The sequence below is a fragment of the Diuraphis noxia genome, unplaced genomic scaffold (genome assembly GCF_037042655.1).
Source record: "Diuraphis noxia isolate RWA-SAM2 unplaced genomic scaffold, SU_Dnox_SAM2 contig0005, whole genome shotgun sequence".
Lineage (NCBI taxonomy): Eukaryota > Metazoa > Arthropoda > Insecta > Hemiptera > Aphididae > Diuraphis > Diuraphis noxia.
The window spans coordinates 2,962,690-2,981,298 of NW_028301715.1; the positions used below are offsets into that span (position 1 = coordinate 2,962,690).

At 26.6% G+C, this 18,609-nt stretch overlaps 1 protein-coding gene, 1 long non-coding RNA gene and 1 pseudogene across 3 annotated transcripts; 1 reads left to right on the forward strand and 2 right to left on the reverse strand.

Annotated features, from left to right (window-relative positions):
* Positions 1-553: 553 nt before the first annotated feature.
* On the reverse strand, positions 554-2,966 carry LOC149054722 (uncharacterized; annotated as a pseudogene).
* Positions 2,967-4,917: 1,951 nt separating this feature from the next.
* Positions 4,918-17,923, reverse strand: LOC149054723 (PAN2-PAN3 deadenylation complex subunit PAN3-like). Of its 2 annotated transcripts, none has more exons than XM_089228941.1 (13): positions 17,682-17,923; positions 16,833-16,934; positions 12,087-12,188; positions 10,432-10,545; positions 10,129-10,342; positions 9,908-10,054; positions 8,216-8,332; positions 7,970-8,135; positions 6,899-7,124; positions 6,699-6,838; positions 6,449-6,637; positions 6,215-6,377; positions 4,918-6,147 (listed from the first exon to the last, which is right to left on the reverse strand). In XM_089228941.1, exons 2-13 carry the CDS (start codon positions 16,911-16,913, stop codon positions 6,016-6,018), a joined length of 1,791 nt encoding a protein of 596 aa, XP_089085067.1. In that variant the 5' UTR covers positions 16,914-16,934; positions 17,682-17,923; the 3' UTR covers positions 4,918-6,015. The 2 variants fall into 2 exon arrangements, with proteins under 2 accessions (XP_089085067.1, XP_089085066.1); XM_089228940.1 differs by lacking the exon at positions 17,682-17,923 and adding an exon at positions 17,275-17,626.
* LOC149054724 (uncharacterized) lies at positions 16,883-18,057 on the forward strand. Its single transcript, XR_016191976.1, has 2 exons — positions 16,883-17,060; positions 17,153-18,057. It is a non-coding gene; the product is annotated as an uncharacterized LOC149054724 (long non-coding RNA).
* The last annotated feature ends 552 nt before the right edge of the window (positions 18,058-18,609 follow it).

The window sequence follows — 18,609 nt, forward strand, 5'->3', positions numbered from 1 at the left end:
AATACCTATAGCTTTATTATAAATTGTTTTTATACAGCTATAATTTTATTTTACATTTATTTTGTATACATATTAAGTATAAAAATAATTTCATATAAAAATAAAAGCGATCTATGTGTAATGTGTATTAAATATTATATGGTATATAAAAAAATAGAAATAAAATCAAATTAATTTTTTTTAAATCACTAAATAACACAACATTTTGGCGCCCAGGGCTACAGCCCTGGTTAGTCCTAATATAAATACGTCCCTGCATTTACTTACCACAATCCATTCCTGGTATCTGCAGAGACCGCTTTTAAATATTCTTTAATCGGCCTTAACGTCAAAGGTATAATCGTTAATACGTACAAAAAAATAATAATACTAAATACTAAAATATACATTTAGAATTAAAACTTGTAACTGTATGGTATACATACATTTTTTTTTTATTCATAACCAAGTAACAACAGCATATTTTTACACTTATCAACTTAATATTAACGTTTTATTATTTTTAAAAATGATTACAAGAACGTCGAGTTATTATAATAAAGTAACACCTGCAAAGGGTAATGGAAAAATTTTATTATAAACAAAACATAAAATCAAAAGAAAGTTTTACACATGTATACATGTCACGATATTGTTTGTTTGTTACACTAACGTTTTTAACCGCAAACAGTTACTACAACTACAGATTATGTAAAATATATAATTTATATAATCTATGCTATAACTAATATACCTATCTACTATAATTTTGAATATTATATTAATGTTCTGCTGTATCTTTTTTCTAAATTCTAAAGAACAAATGGTAGTGATAAATACAGCTTATAAGCTATAATTTATACATACAATTTACTATAATATGTAATGAAATAAATAATAATTAACTTGTTCATCAACTATAGTGTTTCATCAATGTATATATTGTAATCATTTCCATTTCTTATTCAGAAGTTCACGTTGAAAGTTCTCGGCGGCTGCTCTACCAAAATTACTAGGATTGTAAACGTTCAAATAATATTTTGTTGTGAACGTTGTTGGAACAGTTTTAGTTAGTACAAATATATCGTAAACATCCTTGATTTTAGCAAATTTCTTTTCTCTAACATTCAAAATCATAACCGAAGTTTTTGCAGTCATTTTAATACTAACCGAACCATATAGTCCTCGAAACGCCAACGACGACGGTACGCCGTTTTTCATCAAAAATTTAGGTGCAATTTTTAGGACAATTTTTTTAGCAATCTCCTTGGTCGGTATCGATAACGTTTTACCAAAAATGCCTCGTTTAAATCTAGCCCCAACGTCGTAACTGGTTGACGTCGTAGTGTCTGCGGGATGTTCGTTTCGTTCGTCAGGTTTGATAAAGTCATAATCGTCCAAGTTGCAATCGTTATTACAATCATGATCATTAAGTTTCGACAAGTTATAAAATAATTCATCGTTATTTATGACAATTGTCCCGAAAGGTTCTATTTGCACATCGATACCTTTTAAATGTGAGTACAAATCCAAACGATCTTCAATCCACATTGTGCAGATGACTTGTACGGGCGATGTCGCAAGATCGGCGACTAATGGTAACGCGAGAGACACGATTTCAATCGATTTACAAGTATTCATCATTATTACATCTTCGGTATCTAGAGTATCGGAAATAAAGGCGTGCGGATAGCATTCGATGAGTAGGCTAATGACAATACCAGTAACAATATCGCTACAACCTATATCAGATAACAATTTTGGTACTTTGGAAAATTCATTGCTGACCGAGTCGATGCCAGTGTTCACGGTATTTGGTACTTTGGAAAACTCATTACCGATTGCGTTAATTCCAGTGTTCACGGTATTTGGTACTTTGGAAAACTCATTACCGATTGCGTTAATTCCAGTGTTCACCGTATTTGGTACTTTGGAAAACTCATTACCGATTGCGTTAATTCCAGTGTTCACGGTATTTGGTACTTTGGAAAACTCATTACCGATTGCGTTAATTCCAGTGTTCACGACATTTGGTACTTTGGAAATTTCGTTACCAATTACATTAAACGCCGAAGATATATGGCCAAGGACATAAAAACTTAATACTAGTGAAAAAAAAAAACAAATTACAAAATACGTTAAATACTTCATTTTTTCGCCTATGTTCTTATCCGTAGTCGATATTGTACGCAATAAGACGCTTTTGCTTTTACTTAAGGTGAAACTAGAAATTGATCTAGATTTAAGAATTCAAACTTTGTTAATACGCGATTTTCAATTAATTCGAAAAATAATAAAAATATAACGTCAAAATACGTGTTGATAAACATGAGCATTGAGCATACACATCTTACCTTGAGTTCAACACATTCACACATTCACTACTAAGAGTATATACTACAATATTGGGATTTATAACTACTATCCCAGCAACTTGTATAACATATTTAAATAATATATGGATGACGGGGATCAAATTTGAGACGATAAACTAGTTAAAACTACAGTGAGCAAGAGTAACAACCACGTGGCTATAGGTAAAAGAACAATGAAATGGCTAAAGACAACGAACTAATGACTATCGGCATCGAGCAACGACTGTTACGAACTTACGACTGTAACGGTGTAACTGTCAACTGAATAACTGATCAACAACGACAACAACGTACAACATTATTACAACAGTTCTTAAACGTCTTAAACAAGTTAACCAATTACCGAATGTCGGATATATTGTAACGAGGAAAAACGGTTGCACTTTATACGTTAGGTTAGGTTATGAGCAGTTGTAGTTCACCGCGGGTATATTAGGATTAGGATTTAGGGCCACCACACGTGCAGCCGTACAGGGCTACCAGTCCACTTTCAGTTGCATGCATAATCATATTCTATGATAATAGGTCAATGATTACAACCTTGTTTCCAGTGTTTCCACGCACGTCTGCGCATAATGAGACGGCCTCAAAGTGATCTTGTTATTTGTTAAGTTGTATTATTCTAAGACCGTGAGTTGTACTATAGTTGTAGCATAGAACAGTTTGGTTGTAGCACAGAACAATTATATAGAATAGACAGTCGATCAGCTGTGCGGGTTTACGTATCCCTATGGTATGAAGTATTGGACTCTAAAAATTGTACCGTATCCGTAATCTGATAGGATGTTGGCAACGTGTATCCCTCTTTGTTACGAAATTTTAAAAACGGATACAACGCAATGGCCAGGCGGCATTAACCACCTGTCCTGTATGGCTGTATGTTCTGTATCCCGTAATCCGTAGTTGTAGCGTTTTCATATGTTATTAGTATTATTACTTATTAATTTATTATTCAATTTTTTTTGTAATTAATAATTTTCATTATGGTTGTAAAGTGTCTGGTATGCCCTAACAAATATGGGCCATTATCCCAAACTAAATTTATAATGTGTTAGTTCTTTAAACCTATAGGTATTCTATTCTAAATTCAATTTCAATATCCTGTTATTACATAAGCCATTAATTAAAGTATTTTAATATTTTTTTCATTAGAGTTATTAATTAAATACAGGGCCAGCGCTACCTTTTGCGAGGGCCTGTGCAAAACGTATTTAATTTATTTAACCAATTAGGCAATAACTATAGTTATCTATAATTTATAGACTAGGTGTAATTAAAAACGAAAAATTATCAAAAATACATGTCCCAAATAAAACAATTTTTTTAATAATTAAATTTAATATATTAAAGAGTTAAGCTCTTCCAAAATGTTGACCCTAGTTACATCTATGATGTTTAATGGTATTAAAAAATACTTTAGGGAAATAGCGATTATCAATTTTCAACTGTTCAATGATTACTTTTAAACGTATGTGTAATACGTCAACTTACATATCATATCATACGAGTAAACAGACAAATTCCAAAATATATATTAAGGCATACAAAGGTTTTGTAATTTTACCACACCACGTTACTTTTCAAAATATTATACATATTTAATATAATATTACTTATATCCTTGTTTTATTTTATTGCAAGATTTTTATACAAAATATATTTAAGCACGAGGTCCTGGACAAATGCCCCGTTTTGCCTCCCCCTAACGCCGGCCCTGATTAAATAATTTATTTTACATTTTAATGCTAAACATTCAAACTTGGTAAAATTACTAAGTACTGTACAAACTACAAATATCGTTTTGTGGTAATCAATGTTCAGCGGTGATATTGATATGAACTATTTAATTGATAACGTATGCCACGCCCTCCCGGAGACCGTGTTCAAGGCCACAGTCACCCGATTTTGCCAATACACAGTGTCGTACCTCTGGTTGTAGTTGTAACAGAATTTTGTACTGTATAAAGTATATAGACATTGGTCATATTCATTGTATTCATATTGCTAACATTTAAAATACATATATAAACATTAAATAGTATATACTATTTACAAATATTCGTTTATGAGTCATTCTAAAAAATAAAATCGATTTTGTCAAAAATTGGTTTTGCATTAAAATTCCACGTTTTTCCTTATTTATCCTATTTATTTTCGTTTTCCCAACGCTCTTGAAAATTACAAGCAATTTTTTTATTCTGACCCCTAAAAGTACCAACAAGATTAACTTTCTAATGTCAAAACTCAAAACAAATATTGTCATTGTAAAATCAAAAGATTCAAAACTTAAAACATATGAATTATGTTAAATTTAGTACAAAGATATTTATTATTAAAAATACTGTGATGACTTTGGCTTGTAATAAAAAAAAATAGTTGTCTCCACAAGTACAGACACGTCATCATCAAACCTCCCTGTAACAGTTGACACTTTTAACCCATTTCCCGTTAAAAGCTTTCATCTAGTGGCATCATCTCATTCCAAACTCAATTTCATGTCGACAAGTAAATAATTAATAAGTAAACGTAAAATAGTAAACATACTTGAATAATTAACAACCAGTTAAAATAATTTATCTTTTATTAACTCTTAATAATATTACATGACAAAACCTTAAGAACTATTATTTTGGACATTTTATTCTCAAATCTATCACAATCAAACAATTAATAAAAAAAATATATCTTAATTATAACAAATGATAGACATCACCATTGCTTCAATACTATAGCTTTGTGCGATTTACTTTTAACTAAATTAATAGCTGCCATGTAAATTCTCCAAATTCTCAATAATATATAGAAATATTATCATACATATAGCTATCTTTCAATATGTATCAAAATATTTTTTTGTTAAAATTAATAATGTTTTTTTTGGTAATAAATGATCACAACAATTTAATTTTTGGTAAACCAATAATTCATCAATAAGAAAAAAAATATAAATTAAAATCAATTAGCTTTAAAAATAAAAATAATCTATGATTGCCATAATATATAAAAAAACATTAATGAAATAGAAAATGTTTAGAATCATGGAGTAATGCTATAATGACTGAATATAGAGACAACTGCATAAAAATGTTTAAATAATGCTTAATTGTTATATCAATTTTAGGTAACAAGTAAGTTATAACACATATTGAAAGACAACTTAAGTCTCATTAAATATTTATCATCTTGTTCATTCCTAGCACAATATTAAATGTAATACAAAATAAAACAATTGAGAGACCAAAAAATTTACTATAATTGCAATAATCAACTTCAGTTAGCTAGCTATGATATTATGTTTTATTATTGCTCTATGTTTAAAATATATATATATATATTCTTTGCAAATACACAGCCAAATGGAAGCAAATTGAAAAATAGACTCAAGTAAAGTTAATTTTTGCAACATTTATGATTGGAATGTTGAATTAGGAATGAAATTTGGTAAAAAAATAATTATAAAATTTAAAATAAAATAAGAAGAAAATTAGAAAAAAATAAACAAAAATGTAAAAATTAGCGCTTATAAGCATTCAACCAAATTAATTAATCCATCATGTGATAAATGATCTTAATTGTTCTTAAGACATTACTTAATTATTATAAATTAAGTACTTGGACTTATTGCTAATCATTTGAAAGTCCCATAGTAGGACTTCTAAGATTATTCAGCCTTAATATGATCATCGGACGCAGCCACGGAGGCAATTTCACAATATGACTGTTCTAAACAATGTTTCAGTTCTTGAAAGCTAACCACTAATATGGTCTTTTCATCACGCGAATACAAACAAATCTAAAACATAATTATTTCGAAATAAGTAAGTACGACAAAAAAAAAAAAAATAATAATAATAATTTACAGTATCTGATGATCCAGAATCGAGTTTATTTAAAGTTTGAACTATGTGCGACATATCCAGCCAAGGGCGTCCATCCTCAGTCACTTGATGAAATAAATAGTCCCTAAATAGTTTTAACATATATCGATCACCAGTTTCTGACCACGCAGGATCTAAATTAAACCTAAAAATAAAACATTATTTTTTTAAACATTTTAAATGTTATTAATATATAATTATACTAATTATTATTACTCAGGTCGTTCATTAATTGATCCAAGTTTCACAAGCAATCGAAACAAACGACCATTTTCCATTTCTTTAGATAACTCATTTTCCAAATTGTCTGAGTGATTCTGCGCAGCATCCAGTTGAGTGTAAAATCTAGCTCCTATCATTGGCATTAGCTCTGTAATATGCCGTCTTTGACTACTCAGTAAATACCTGAGAAGATAGTTATCATATGAGATTGTGTTATACTATATTTAAGATCAATGAACCAAACCTTATTAAGTTACGAATATCACTACTGTAAGAGCGTGCCATTAAATCAATAGAAGTAGCAAGATTATCTTGATGAACAGCTATAAGGGATCGACAAGCTAGAGCTAATAAAAGCTTACCAAATTCTGTTAAATCTTCTTGCTAAAAATGTTATCTCATATTTTTAAATATTCATTATTTAATTACTGAATTTTCACTCACTTGAAAATGACCAATCATGTTTGAACTGGCCATATCATTTAACAAAATATCTGTTATAGCTACACAATTGATCCGAAGTCTAGCCCTGGTATTTACATGACCTGTCACTAAAACCCTATTTAGACAAAGACCTCGTAAAGCTAATCCTGATCCATGTATTGCTCGTAGTGCACCACTAAGTTGAATTGCATAATTCCATAGTGTATTTTCAGATAAAAGTCCATTACTAAAACAATGTTTATAATTATTATTTATTACAAATACTGCAATTATAGGTATAGTTAGTTAAATGCAAGTCTTTAAATAGTTGCATAATTGATATCTTGAAATGGTAAAATAATAACATGTAAATTATGAAAAGTTCACCACATTATAAATAATATTGATTTAACAAACAAGCTCAACCTCATTATTTTCAAAAATAATGAATTTGTTCAAATTTTGATGTTTGGAATTTAAAGGGGAGGTTAGCAAATTTTTTCTCTTACTGACATACACACAATGTCCCACATTTTACATGTTCACAATAATGATTTTAAACATTAGAATGTAAAATTTGATTGGTTGCAACAGAACTAAAAAAAATTTGCTGACATTCTCTTAAAGATGACATTTTTAAATTTTTAGGATAAATGTTAAAAGTTAAAATTTTGATTTTATATAGACTTCATTGAAACAATTTGAAAATTTACAGGAAATATATTATTTTTCTTTGAAAAAAATAAGTTATCCCACAGGATATACTCATTAAATGGGATACAATATGAGGACTTGAAAATAAGGTCATTATTATATATTAAAAAAGATAATTAATAACAAGTAACAACTTAAAATATTTTTAAAATACCTTGGTAAAATTAAAAAGAATACTTATAAAAAATATAACTTGGCCTAAGAATAAATAATCAACATTTAAGTTTAACATTTCTGATTATAGCAAACTCTCAAGTGAAATACTTCTTACATAAATGAACAACATGTTTTTTTTGTATCGCTAATTTCAATTACTGACTAAAAAAAAACAACCATAAAAAATTCTACTTAATATAAGACTGTTAAATAATAATTTACCTATGCTGGTGTCTTAAAATTGCATTTTTAGTGTGGCTATAAGGTCGTGGTGCGTTTGGATCAGAACTAAATGGATCGTTATAACCATTCATTATTTCATTAGAACTGAAATGTCGAGTTTGTAAAGATTCAGAATCTGGATGATAATTAAAAACAAAGACTAATGCTAAAAATAAAAACAATAATTAATCCAAAACAATATCACAAAATGTTATTTTATAAATAAAAAGACTCAAGAACACTCACAAGTATCATTAAAAGCTTTTGTTATAAATACATCCTTTAACTGAACAATATTTGCATGATTAATTTTTTTCCAAGCTTCAATTAATGGAGCATATTTTGTAATTGTTAATCGAAAACCTATAACATCAAAAACTTAAAATAAACTAACAAAAATATAATTTTTTAATTCTGAAGATTTTAGATTTTGAGCGGAGCGAGGAATGTATTGATTTTACAATGATGAGTGAATTTTTTTGTGTCTGTCATCATGTTTCGGGGGAGTTAAAGTGCTTCGATTTTCTACTTCAGTATCTCGTTCGATCAGAAAGTAAATCTAGTTGGTACTTTGGAGGGTGTCAAAACTAAAAAATTCTCTTTAAATAATCAGGATAAACAAACTGAAAATTAAGCAAAAGATGGGAATTTTTACGCACAGTCAGTTTTCGACAAAATCAATTTTGGTTTTTGATATAACTTTAAAAAAAATGACCATAGATAAATGAAAATTTCACCGAATCTTAATATAAGTATATTCTATCCACTATGTAAATTTCGAAAAATTTCAACTTAAGTTGAACTATTTTTTTAAAATTAATATCGATAAAAATTTATTTGCTGGGTAGAAAAGCTTGAAAATTTAATACAAGGCTCCTAACATATTGTTATAATAGCAGTTGAAAAATAAAATAAATACATACCCACATTTTTTTTTTTTTATAAGCATTCAAAGTTTGAATTTTGACAAAGACATAAAAATCACGAAAATTTGCCAATTATTTTAAGCTAGATATTCATAAAAAATTTTCTTTTTAAATCTAAAATTTGAAAATTTTCAATAATTTCTAATATATCCTAAACAGATAAACCGTTTCTCCTCAGAATCGTTGTTTGTATACAATGATATAATATCATTGGATTCAAATTTAATTCCATCTATTACAGTGACCCACTTGTAACTTACTGTACAACAGAAAGACATCCACAAATTACCTGTTTTTTATTAATTTGAAGCACTAATCTAATGTGAAATGATTGTAATATTGAGATAACAATTTATATGTAAATAAAAAAGCTATCGCCTATTCAAGCTTTTATCTCTTATTTTTACATCAAAATAAAAAAATATTTTGAAATTACTTTAATCGACACTTTAAATTAAGTTTTTAATTATAAAACATTAGTTAAACCACTATGGACCTTAATTTTATAGCACTGCAAAAGTTTCCAATACTAAAAAAATTCAACAGTTCCAGAAGATTGCCTTTAAAAATATAATGACTGCCCACCTTTATATATCAAATACACATTACGTGAAGGTCTTTCAATGAAAACTGTGACAGAAGAAGCTGCACACTTCCTATAAACTTTCATAACCATTTTCAAACACACCATAATCTACTTATAAAGAATCTCTTCACCCAAACCATACATGAAAACCCCAGGCATTGTCTAAAAAGCGAATTGTTAAAAATTAAAAAATTATTTATTAAAAAAAAATACATATGAGCAACTGAACAACTCCAAGTGAACTGTTACTAATGGGTAACTTCTTACTTTAAATATGCATGCACATTTGATTCTTACGTCACATACTTATTGAGCTAAAAATTATAGTTTATTTACCTATATCTTAATGTAAAATGTAAAATTACCTTCTAATAAATATAATAGAAATAACTAAAAATAAATAAAAAGGTTCATTAAACTTTTTACCATGAATGCGTTTTAAACAACATTTCTCTCCATTCTTAGAATAGGTTGCTCGATAAGTGGATGTATTGTAAGTCAATATTTTAGATGAGTGCCCATATATATCGAGTGGATAAACATCATGATAATCTTCAACAGTTTCTGGTAAATCTAAAATACAAATATCAATAACCTATTAATAATTCATAAAGATAAATTACTTATTTATTGAGGATGTTACAAACCTGGCCATTGGTCTGAGTCTAGTGAGGCAATTGATAAAGCATTTCTATGCAATAAATCTCTTCTTAAATCATCTTGGGCATATAATGAAGATGTTGGTGATTCAACTGATGGCATTGGTAAATATCCAGATGGATCATCAAAGATATTACCATTAGGTTGATTAGTACCATTAGTGTCTGGAGGATAGAAATATGTTGTACCATTGACATTTTTCTATTAAACACCAAATAATAATAATACTTAAAATGTATTTTTTAAATATTTAAAAGTTATTAGCGATAATATTAAGCTTAATTATCTACCTGATATGCTTGTATAGGCTGAGATTTGTCTTTAGCGTAAATTGAAGAAACATCAGTATTGTTTAATGAACCAGCTAGATTTCTAGGTACGAAATCGACAGTTGCTATAGATGCCTGAAAATTGTCAATTGCCTATCACAACATGTGCATAATAATTGTAAACTTTTTTTATTATCCTAAGTGTTTAAAACAAAAATTAACATTGTGCTTTGAAAGGTAACTTATAATTATGTCTAATAAAATGTATGTGTATTTTAACTTTTAAGTAACTAATAAGATAATTATGTGATCAATCAACAGTGACAAGCAGTTAAATAATTTACTGAAAATTCTTCTGGCCTTTGAGATTAATATAAATCATAAAACAATTATTTAACCATTTACTGAAAATTACCACATTAATTAATGCAAATTAACTCAATACAAAATAATTTTTGGTTAATACATATTGGAATTAGGTATATTAGGTTTTTTATGTTAAGGCAAATATTTTATTCAATGATACGGAAATATAGAATTGATATATTATGCATATACTATAGTTAAATATATAGTATCGTTATCAATATACTAAAACTAAAGTAATATATTATGGTATAGAATTTAAGTATTGGAAATATACACCAAAAATATTTATGTATGTTGAGCCATTTGTATATGTATTTCTTCCTGAACTTCTATTTTCTGTGTCCCCGAATATTAACTAATTATGTATGAAAAACCAAATTAAATATTTTATGAAAATTAAAATGTTTTTAAAAATATGTTATTTCCAGATTAACTTTTTATCAATTAATAAACATGAAGGATGTCAAGGCCAATGAGTTTAAATAGTTTAATATAAAAATATACCAACAGAAAAAACTCATGACTCATGAAAAAATCAGATTTTGATCATTTTTTTTTTATTTGAAAGATAAGGAATTTATGCAGGTCGCAAGACATCAATTTTAAATTCTATTTTCAGAAATTGCTATCAAATTACATATTACAAATTTTTGATTTTTAAATGTATTATTTATTACTGATATTGATAAAATTTAAATAATTTAAGAATCAGTCATCAATGAAACCACAATGTTTTCCTCGTAAAAAATACAAAAAAAAAAAATTAATATCTGATTGTTCTACAAGGAGACATCATTTTTACTGTACACTATTTAGATGTTTTAAGAGTTTTAATGGTTTGATTTTCTTTTTCTAAACAGATTTTTTATATTTTTGACCCTAACATATTCACTTTAAAGTTTAAACAATATTTGAATATATTTGTTGTCTCTAAAAAATTGGAGTTAAAAATACTAGTTAAATATAATATAAAATAACAATAATAATTGAAAAAAAAATATTGTAGTATGAATTGCACATGTAAATGAAATAATACTTATTGAAGAGACCGATAAAAAACAAAAAATTGTAATCGTAACGCAGACCAAATTTTAGTACATTTAATAACATTGTTCATGAAACGTATTGGAATCATTCAGTATTTTCAAACTATGTAAAATGGGGTTATTTGACATCATTTTTAGTGAATATGTTAATAAATAGCTGACACTACTAACGCTAAGTATAAATGGGGTCATTAATTTAATCCAAGAAATATATTTAATATAAAATCTAGTAATGAGATATACTTTTATTTTATTATTTACCTTTTTCATTGATAAAGAGGACTGGTTTATATCTAAATTAGAATAATTTTTTGATAATGTTGAGTACAGTGTTGATTGAGGTGGTGAGTTATTTTGTCGTTTCTATAAAAAAAAAATAATTATTTATTTTCATTATAATAATAATAATAATAATAAAATATACAAAACTGTATTTTAGAATTAAAATAATAAATGCAAGTTTATTTAATTCAATATGATATATTGATACAGTAATTCAAAATATTTATTGCAATATATTATTTTGGTAGTTGATACTCAATTATTCATATTAGTGGCACTAATTAGGTATAGCCACCAACCCACTTTTTCATGGGGTAGCAAGATCAAATTTTTGCTACTTAATGAAAAATTGTTATTTTGGTGTCATAAACATAATATAGTATATTTATCAATTATCAGTAATTTCTAACCATAGTGAAATAATCACCTATAATTTAAAGCAATCATAATTTAAAAAAGGGCGGGTAGGTCGTGGATGTCGCTCTGCAGTACAGTAGGTTACAAGTGGGTTACTGTAATGGATGGAATTAAATTTGAATCCAATGATATATCATTGTATACAAAAAACGATTCTGAGCGAAGATGGTTTATCTATCTAGAATATATTATAGATTATTAAAAATTTTCAAATCTTAGATTTAAAAAGAAAAATTTTTATGAATTTCTAGTTTAAAATAATTTGCGAATTTTCGTGATTTTTACACATGTTGTCAAAATTCAAACTTTGAATGCTTGTAAAAAAAAAATGTGCTAATATATTTCTTTTATTTTTCACCTGGTATTGTAAAAATATGTTAGAAGCCTTATATAAAATTTTAAATTCTAAGATATAAAAGGAAAATTTTTAATGAATTTCTAGCATAAAATAATTTATGAATTTCCGTGATTTTTACGTATGTTGTCTAAAATTCAAACTTTGAATGCTTGTAAAAAAAATTGTGACTAAGCATTTCTTTTATTTTTCAATTGCTATTGTAAAAATATATTATAAGCCTTGTATTACATTTTAAAATCTTAGAATTAAAAAGAAAAACTTTTATGAATTTCTATCTAAGATAATTAGAACATTGCCGTCATTTTTACGTATTTAGTCAAAATTTGAACTTTAAATGCTTATAAATAAAAATTGTGACTATGTATTCCTTTTATTTTGCAACTGCTATTGTAAAAATATGTTAGGATCTTTTTATTAAATTTTCAAGCTTTTCTATCTAACAAATAAATTTTTATCGATATTTATAGAAAAAAAAGTTGAAAAATTAAAATGTCAGTAAACAGCTCTAAACAAATCTAAATATTTTGAAAATTTTATCAAATATATAAAATGCCTATATAAACATTAAGTGAAAATTTCAAGTATCTGCGGTCATTTGTTTTAGAGTTACACCAAAATAAGGAAATCGCTAAAAGTGAAAATCCAATGTTGTAAAAATTTAAATTTCAAATGCTCACGAAAATTTAATTTGAATTTCCGGTGGAATTTTTATTTGTGATGAAGATTGAAAAACTTGTAAGGAATTTTGTATTAAATTTTGAAATCTTAGATTTAAAAAGAAAATTTTTTATGAATTTCTAGCTTAAAATAATTTGTGAATTTTCGTGATTTTTACGTATTTTGTCAAAATTCAAACTTTGAATGCTTATAAAAAAAATTGTGACTATGAATTTCTTTTATTTTTCAACTGCTATTGTAACAATATGTTAAGAGCCTTGTATTAAATTTTCAATCTTTTCTGCCTAACAAATAAATTTCTATCGATATTAATTTAAAAAAAACTAATAATGATCGAAAATTTCAAATGCCTATGAATAGTTCAACTTAAGTCAAAATTATTTGAAAATTGCATGGTGGATAGAATATACATATATAAACATTTAAAAAGACTTTTATGAATTTCTATCTAAGATAGATAGAACATTGCCGTAATTTTTACGTATTTAGTCAAAATTTGAACTTTAAATGCTTATAAATAAAAATTGTGACTATATATTTCTTTTATTTTTCAATTGCTATTGTAAAAATATATTATAAGCCTTGTATTAAATTTTAAAATCTTAGAATTAAAAAGAAAAACTTTTATGAATTTCTATCTAAGATAATTAGAACATTGCCGTCATTTTTACGTATTTAGTCAAAATTTGAACTTTAAATGCTTATAAATAAAAATTGTGACTATATATTTCTTTTATTTTTCAATTGCTATTGTAAAAATATATTATATGCCTTGTATTAAATTTTCAAATCTTAGAATTAAAAAGAAAAACTTTTCGAAAATTTCAAATCCCTATGAATAGTTCAACTTATGTCGACATTTTTTGAAAATTGCATGGTGGATAGAATATACATATATAAACATTTAAAAAGACTTTTATGAATTTCTATCTAAGATAGATAGAACATTGCCGTAATTTTTACGTATTTAGTCAAAATTTGAACTTTAAATGCTTATAAATAAAAATTGTGACTAAGCATTTCTTTTATTTTTCAACTGCTATTGTAAAAATGTGATAGGAGCCATGTATTAAATTTTAAAATCTTAGAATTAAAAAGAAAAACTTTTATGAATTTCTATCTAAGATAATTAGAACATTGCCGTCATTTTTACGTATTTAGTCAAAATTTGAACTTTAAATGCTTATAAATAAAAATTGTGACTATATATTTCTTTTATTTTTCAATTGCTATTGTAAAAATATATTATATGCCTTGTATTAAATTTTCAAATCTTAGAATTAAAAAGAAAAACTTTTCGAAAATTTCAAATCCCTATGAATAGTTCAACTTATGTCGACATTTTTTGAAAATTGCATGGTGGATAGAATATACATATATAAACATTTAAAAAGACTTTTATGAATTTCTATCTAAGATAGATAGAACATTGCCGTAATTTTTACGTATTTAGTCAAAATTTGAACTTTAAATGCTTATAAATAAAAATTGTGACTAAGCATTTCTTTTATTTTTCAACTGCTATTGTAAAAATGTGATAGGAGCCATGTATTAAATTTTAAAATCTTAGAATTAAAAAGAAAAACTTTTATGAATTTCTATCTAAGATAATTAGAACATTGCCGTCATTTTTACGTATTTAGTCAAAATTTGAACTTTAAATGCTTATAAATAAAAATTGTGACTATATATTTCTTTTATTTTTCAATTGCTATTGTAAAAATATATTATATGCCTTGTATTAAATTTTCAAATCTTAGAATTAAAAAGAAAAACTTTTCGAAAATTTCAAATCCCTATGAATAGTTCAACTTATGTCGACATTTTTTGAAAATTGCATGGTGGATAGAATATACATATATAAACATTTAAAAAGACTTTTATGAATTTCTATCTAAGATAAATAGAACATTGCCGTAATTTTTACGTATTTAGTCAAAATTTGAACTTTAAATGCTTATAAATAAAAATTGTGACTAAGCATTTCTTTTATTTTTCAACTGCTATTGTAAAAATGTGATAGGAGCCATGTATTAAATTTTAAAATCTTAGAATTAAAAAGAAAAACTTTTATGAATTTGTATCTAAGATAATTAGAACATTGCCGTCATTTTTACGTATTTAGTCAAAATTTGAACTTTAAATGCTTATAAATAAAAATTGTGACTATATATTTCTTTTATTTTTCAATTGCTATTGTAAAAATATATTATAAGCCTTGTATTAAATTTTCAAATCTTAGAATTAAAAAGAAAAACTTTTCGAAAATTTCAAATCCCTATGAATAGTTCAACTTATGTCGACATTTTTTGAAAATTGCATGGTGGATAGAATATACATATATCAACATTCCGACATTCGGTGAAAATTTCATGGTCATTCGTTTAAAGTTACATCAAAAACCAAAATCGATTTTGTCGAAAAATGAGTGTGAGTAAAATTTCCCGTTTTTCCTTTAATTTTTAGTTTGTTTTTCTCGATTATTTAGAAAAGTTTTAAGAACTTTTTACTTTTGATCCCCCTAAGTACCAACTAGATTCACTTTTTGATCGAACGAGGAACTGAAGTAAAAAATTGAAGCATTTATACTGTCCCAAAACGTGATGACAGACAAAAAAAAAAAAAAATAATAAAAACACACATCATGGTAAAATCAATACATTCATCGCTCCACTCAGAATCTAAAATATCAACTATGGATGAAACATTTTATTTTTTTTAAATATCTATATCTATATCAATATGTTTGAATTCTAGAATATTTAATTGTGATTTATGACAAGAATATTATCTAAACTCAAACATAAATTATATCAAATATTATTAGAACAGTTATTTTACAATTTTAAAGTAGGTATCTATATTGCTTTTTTCTTCTTTTAACAAAAATGTGTAAAAACTAATTGTTTCTTAGAGGGTATTTTTTTATACAGTTTACTACCTACAATCGGGATTTTTTTCAAATGCCAGTATTTCATAGTATAAAAATATATAAATAATAATATGTAATATATATTATTTGTTTGTTGGATATTATATTTTAAAAGTTAATAATTGCTTTGATAGTTTTTATTTATATAATATAAGAATTATTTAAGAATTTAAAGTAATTTTATAATCAATACATACAATTAATTAATAAGTTCTATCAATTCTCATGACCTTAGGATATTGAGGTCAAATCTCTAAGTTACTGAATAAAAGCAACTACAGTAATAAATAATGACCAAAAAACCAAAGACAATACAATTAAATTGGCATTATATACATACCATATAAGTAGCAAGTTTTGATTCTTCTGGAGGACCATTTTGCAATAAATTATATTGTGTCACTAGAGTCATTGGATCCATTTTTGAACTTTGATCTTCTTGCTTTACAAAAGAAAACATAAACAATTAATGAAACTCAACTGCTTGGTAGTATCCAAAATTGCAAATTCAAACATATTTCAAACATGAAGGAAAATACTTCAAAACGCTTTGAATAACTACTTATAGGTAATTAAAATAGCTAATACTAACTGCTTAATGTAAGTTAAATATTGTGGGTAACTGTATTTTAATGTTGTATGTACAACTCTGTCAATTAGATTTTTTTAAGCCTAATTCACGAAACATGTCACTACACGCCAAATTATTGACACATCTGATCATCTGTCAGTGTGTCGAGGAATGAGCACAAGAAAACCTTAAACGTACACAAATCACTCACTTGAGACAAAATTATACGTCTGAAGTCCAAAAAAGGGTTGTTCGATCTAATACTGTCGTTGGTTACTGCATTACCACTCTCTGTTCCCAGTGCAAACATGAATGTACCTATGCAAAGTTACTGAAAACCTAACAGTGAAACGTTGAGCAATGGTAATGACAGTCGCCGCAGACGATGCCACCGCGGTTTATCATATTTTACTATTTAGACAGCGATCGAGTTATTTGTTTTGTATTATTTTAAATTCGTTTTTACAACAGTACGGAAAAGTTTATAATTATTATTATTATTGTCCGACAGGAGTCGGTTACTCAAACGGACGAAACTATCAAACACCTTATGAACGCGCGTCAACTCTGCTACTGAGTAAACTGTAGAGTACCCACTACCGACAACTGATTACTGACCGATGACTGTTTGCAGTTCGCGTCTCCCAAGCCGTGTCGCCGCGGTCACAGAGTGGTTTGTTATTATTTTATCGTTCGTTCTTTCCTTCTTTCGGACACACACTTTGTACAACGGTAAATTAATTTCTTTGTCTATAAATTTTAATTTTATAAAATTCTACAATATTCTCCTCTGTGGCCATGCCATCAGCAGCTACACCATCAACATTGTGAAATGTGAATTGTGATTTGTGATTGTGAATACTAAATAGTGATTTATGACTTATGTTGTAGTTTTAGGAATTGTTATTGTTTTCTTTTCGTGTAGAAATTATCTCATGGAAGATAAACTTTGATAATTATCATAGAATAAAAACACAATATTTTAAATTTTAAATAGTTACATGTGGTTATATATATATAGATGAGTATTAATGTATTATCAAATATCAGCCCCTAAACCACAGAACAATAAATGCCTAAACCTCCAGACAGTGAACATTTAGATTTTAGAGTTTTAGACCCTTTCAGAGTTTGATGAGAGCAAGAGTTGGATGACTGACTGACTGTACTGTGTTCAGATCTAAACTTACATAACAGGTTACCTAAACTAAAGTTTGACGTTCTGTGGTTTGACAAACTACAAAAAGTTGTTCTCTACGCCTATCGTCTTCAATCGCCAGATTCGAGGTCCTTTTTACATAATATGTTGTTAAAATTTGAACTTTAAATGCTTATAAATAAAAATTGTGACTATGTATTCCTTTTATTTTGCAACTGCTATTGTAAAAATATGTTAGGAGCTTTTTATTGAATTTTCAAGCTTTTCTATCTAACAAATAAATTTTTATCGATATTTATAGAAAAAAAAACTAAAAAAGTTGAAAAATTAAAATGTCAGTAAACAGATCAAAACAAATCTAAATATTTTGAAAATGTTATCAAATAT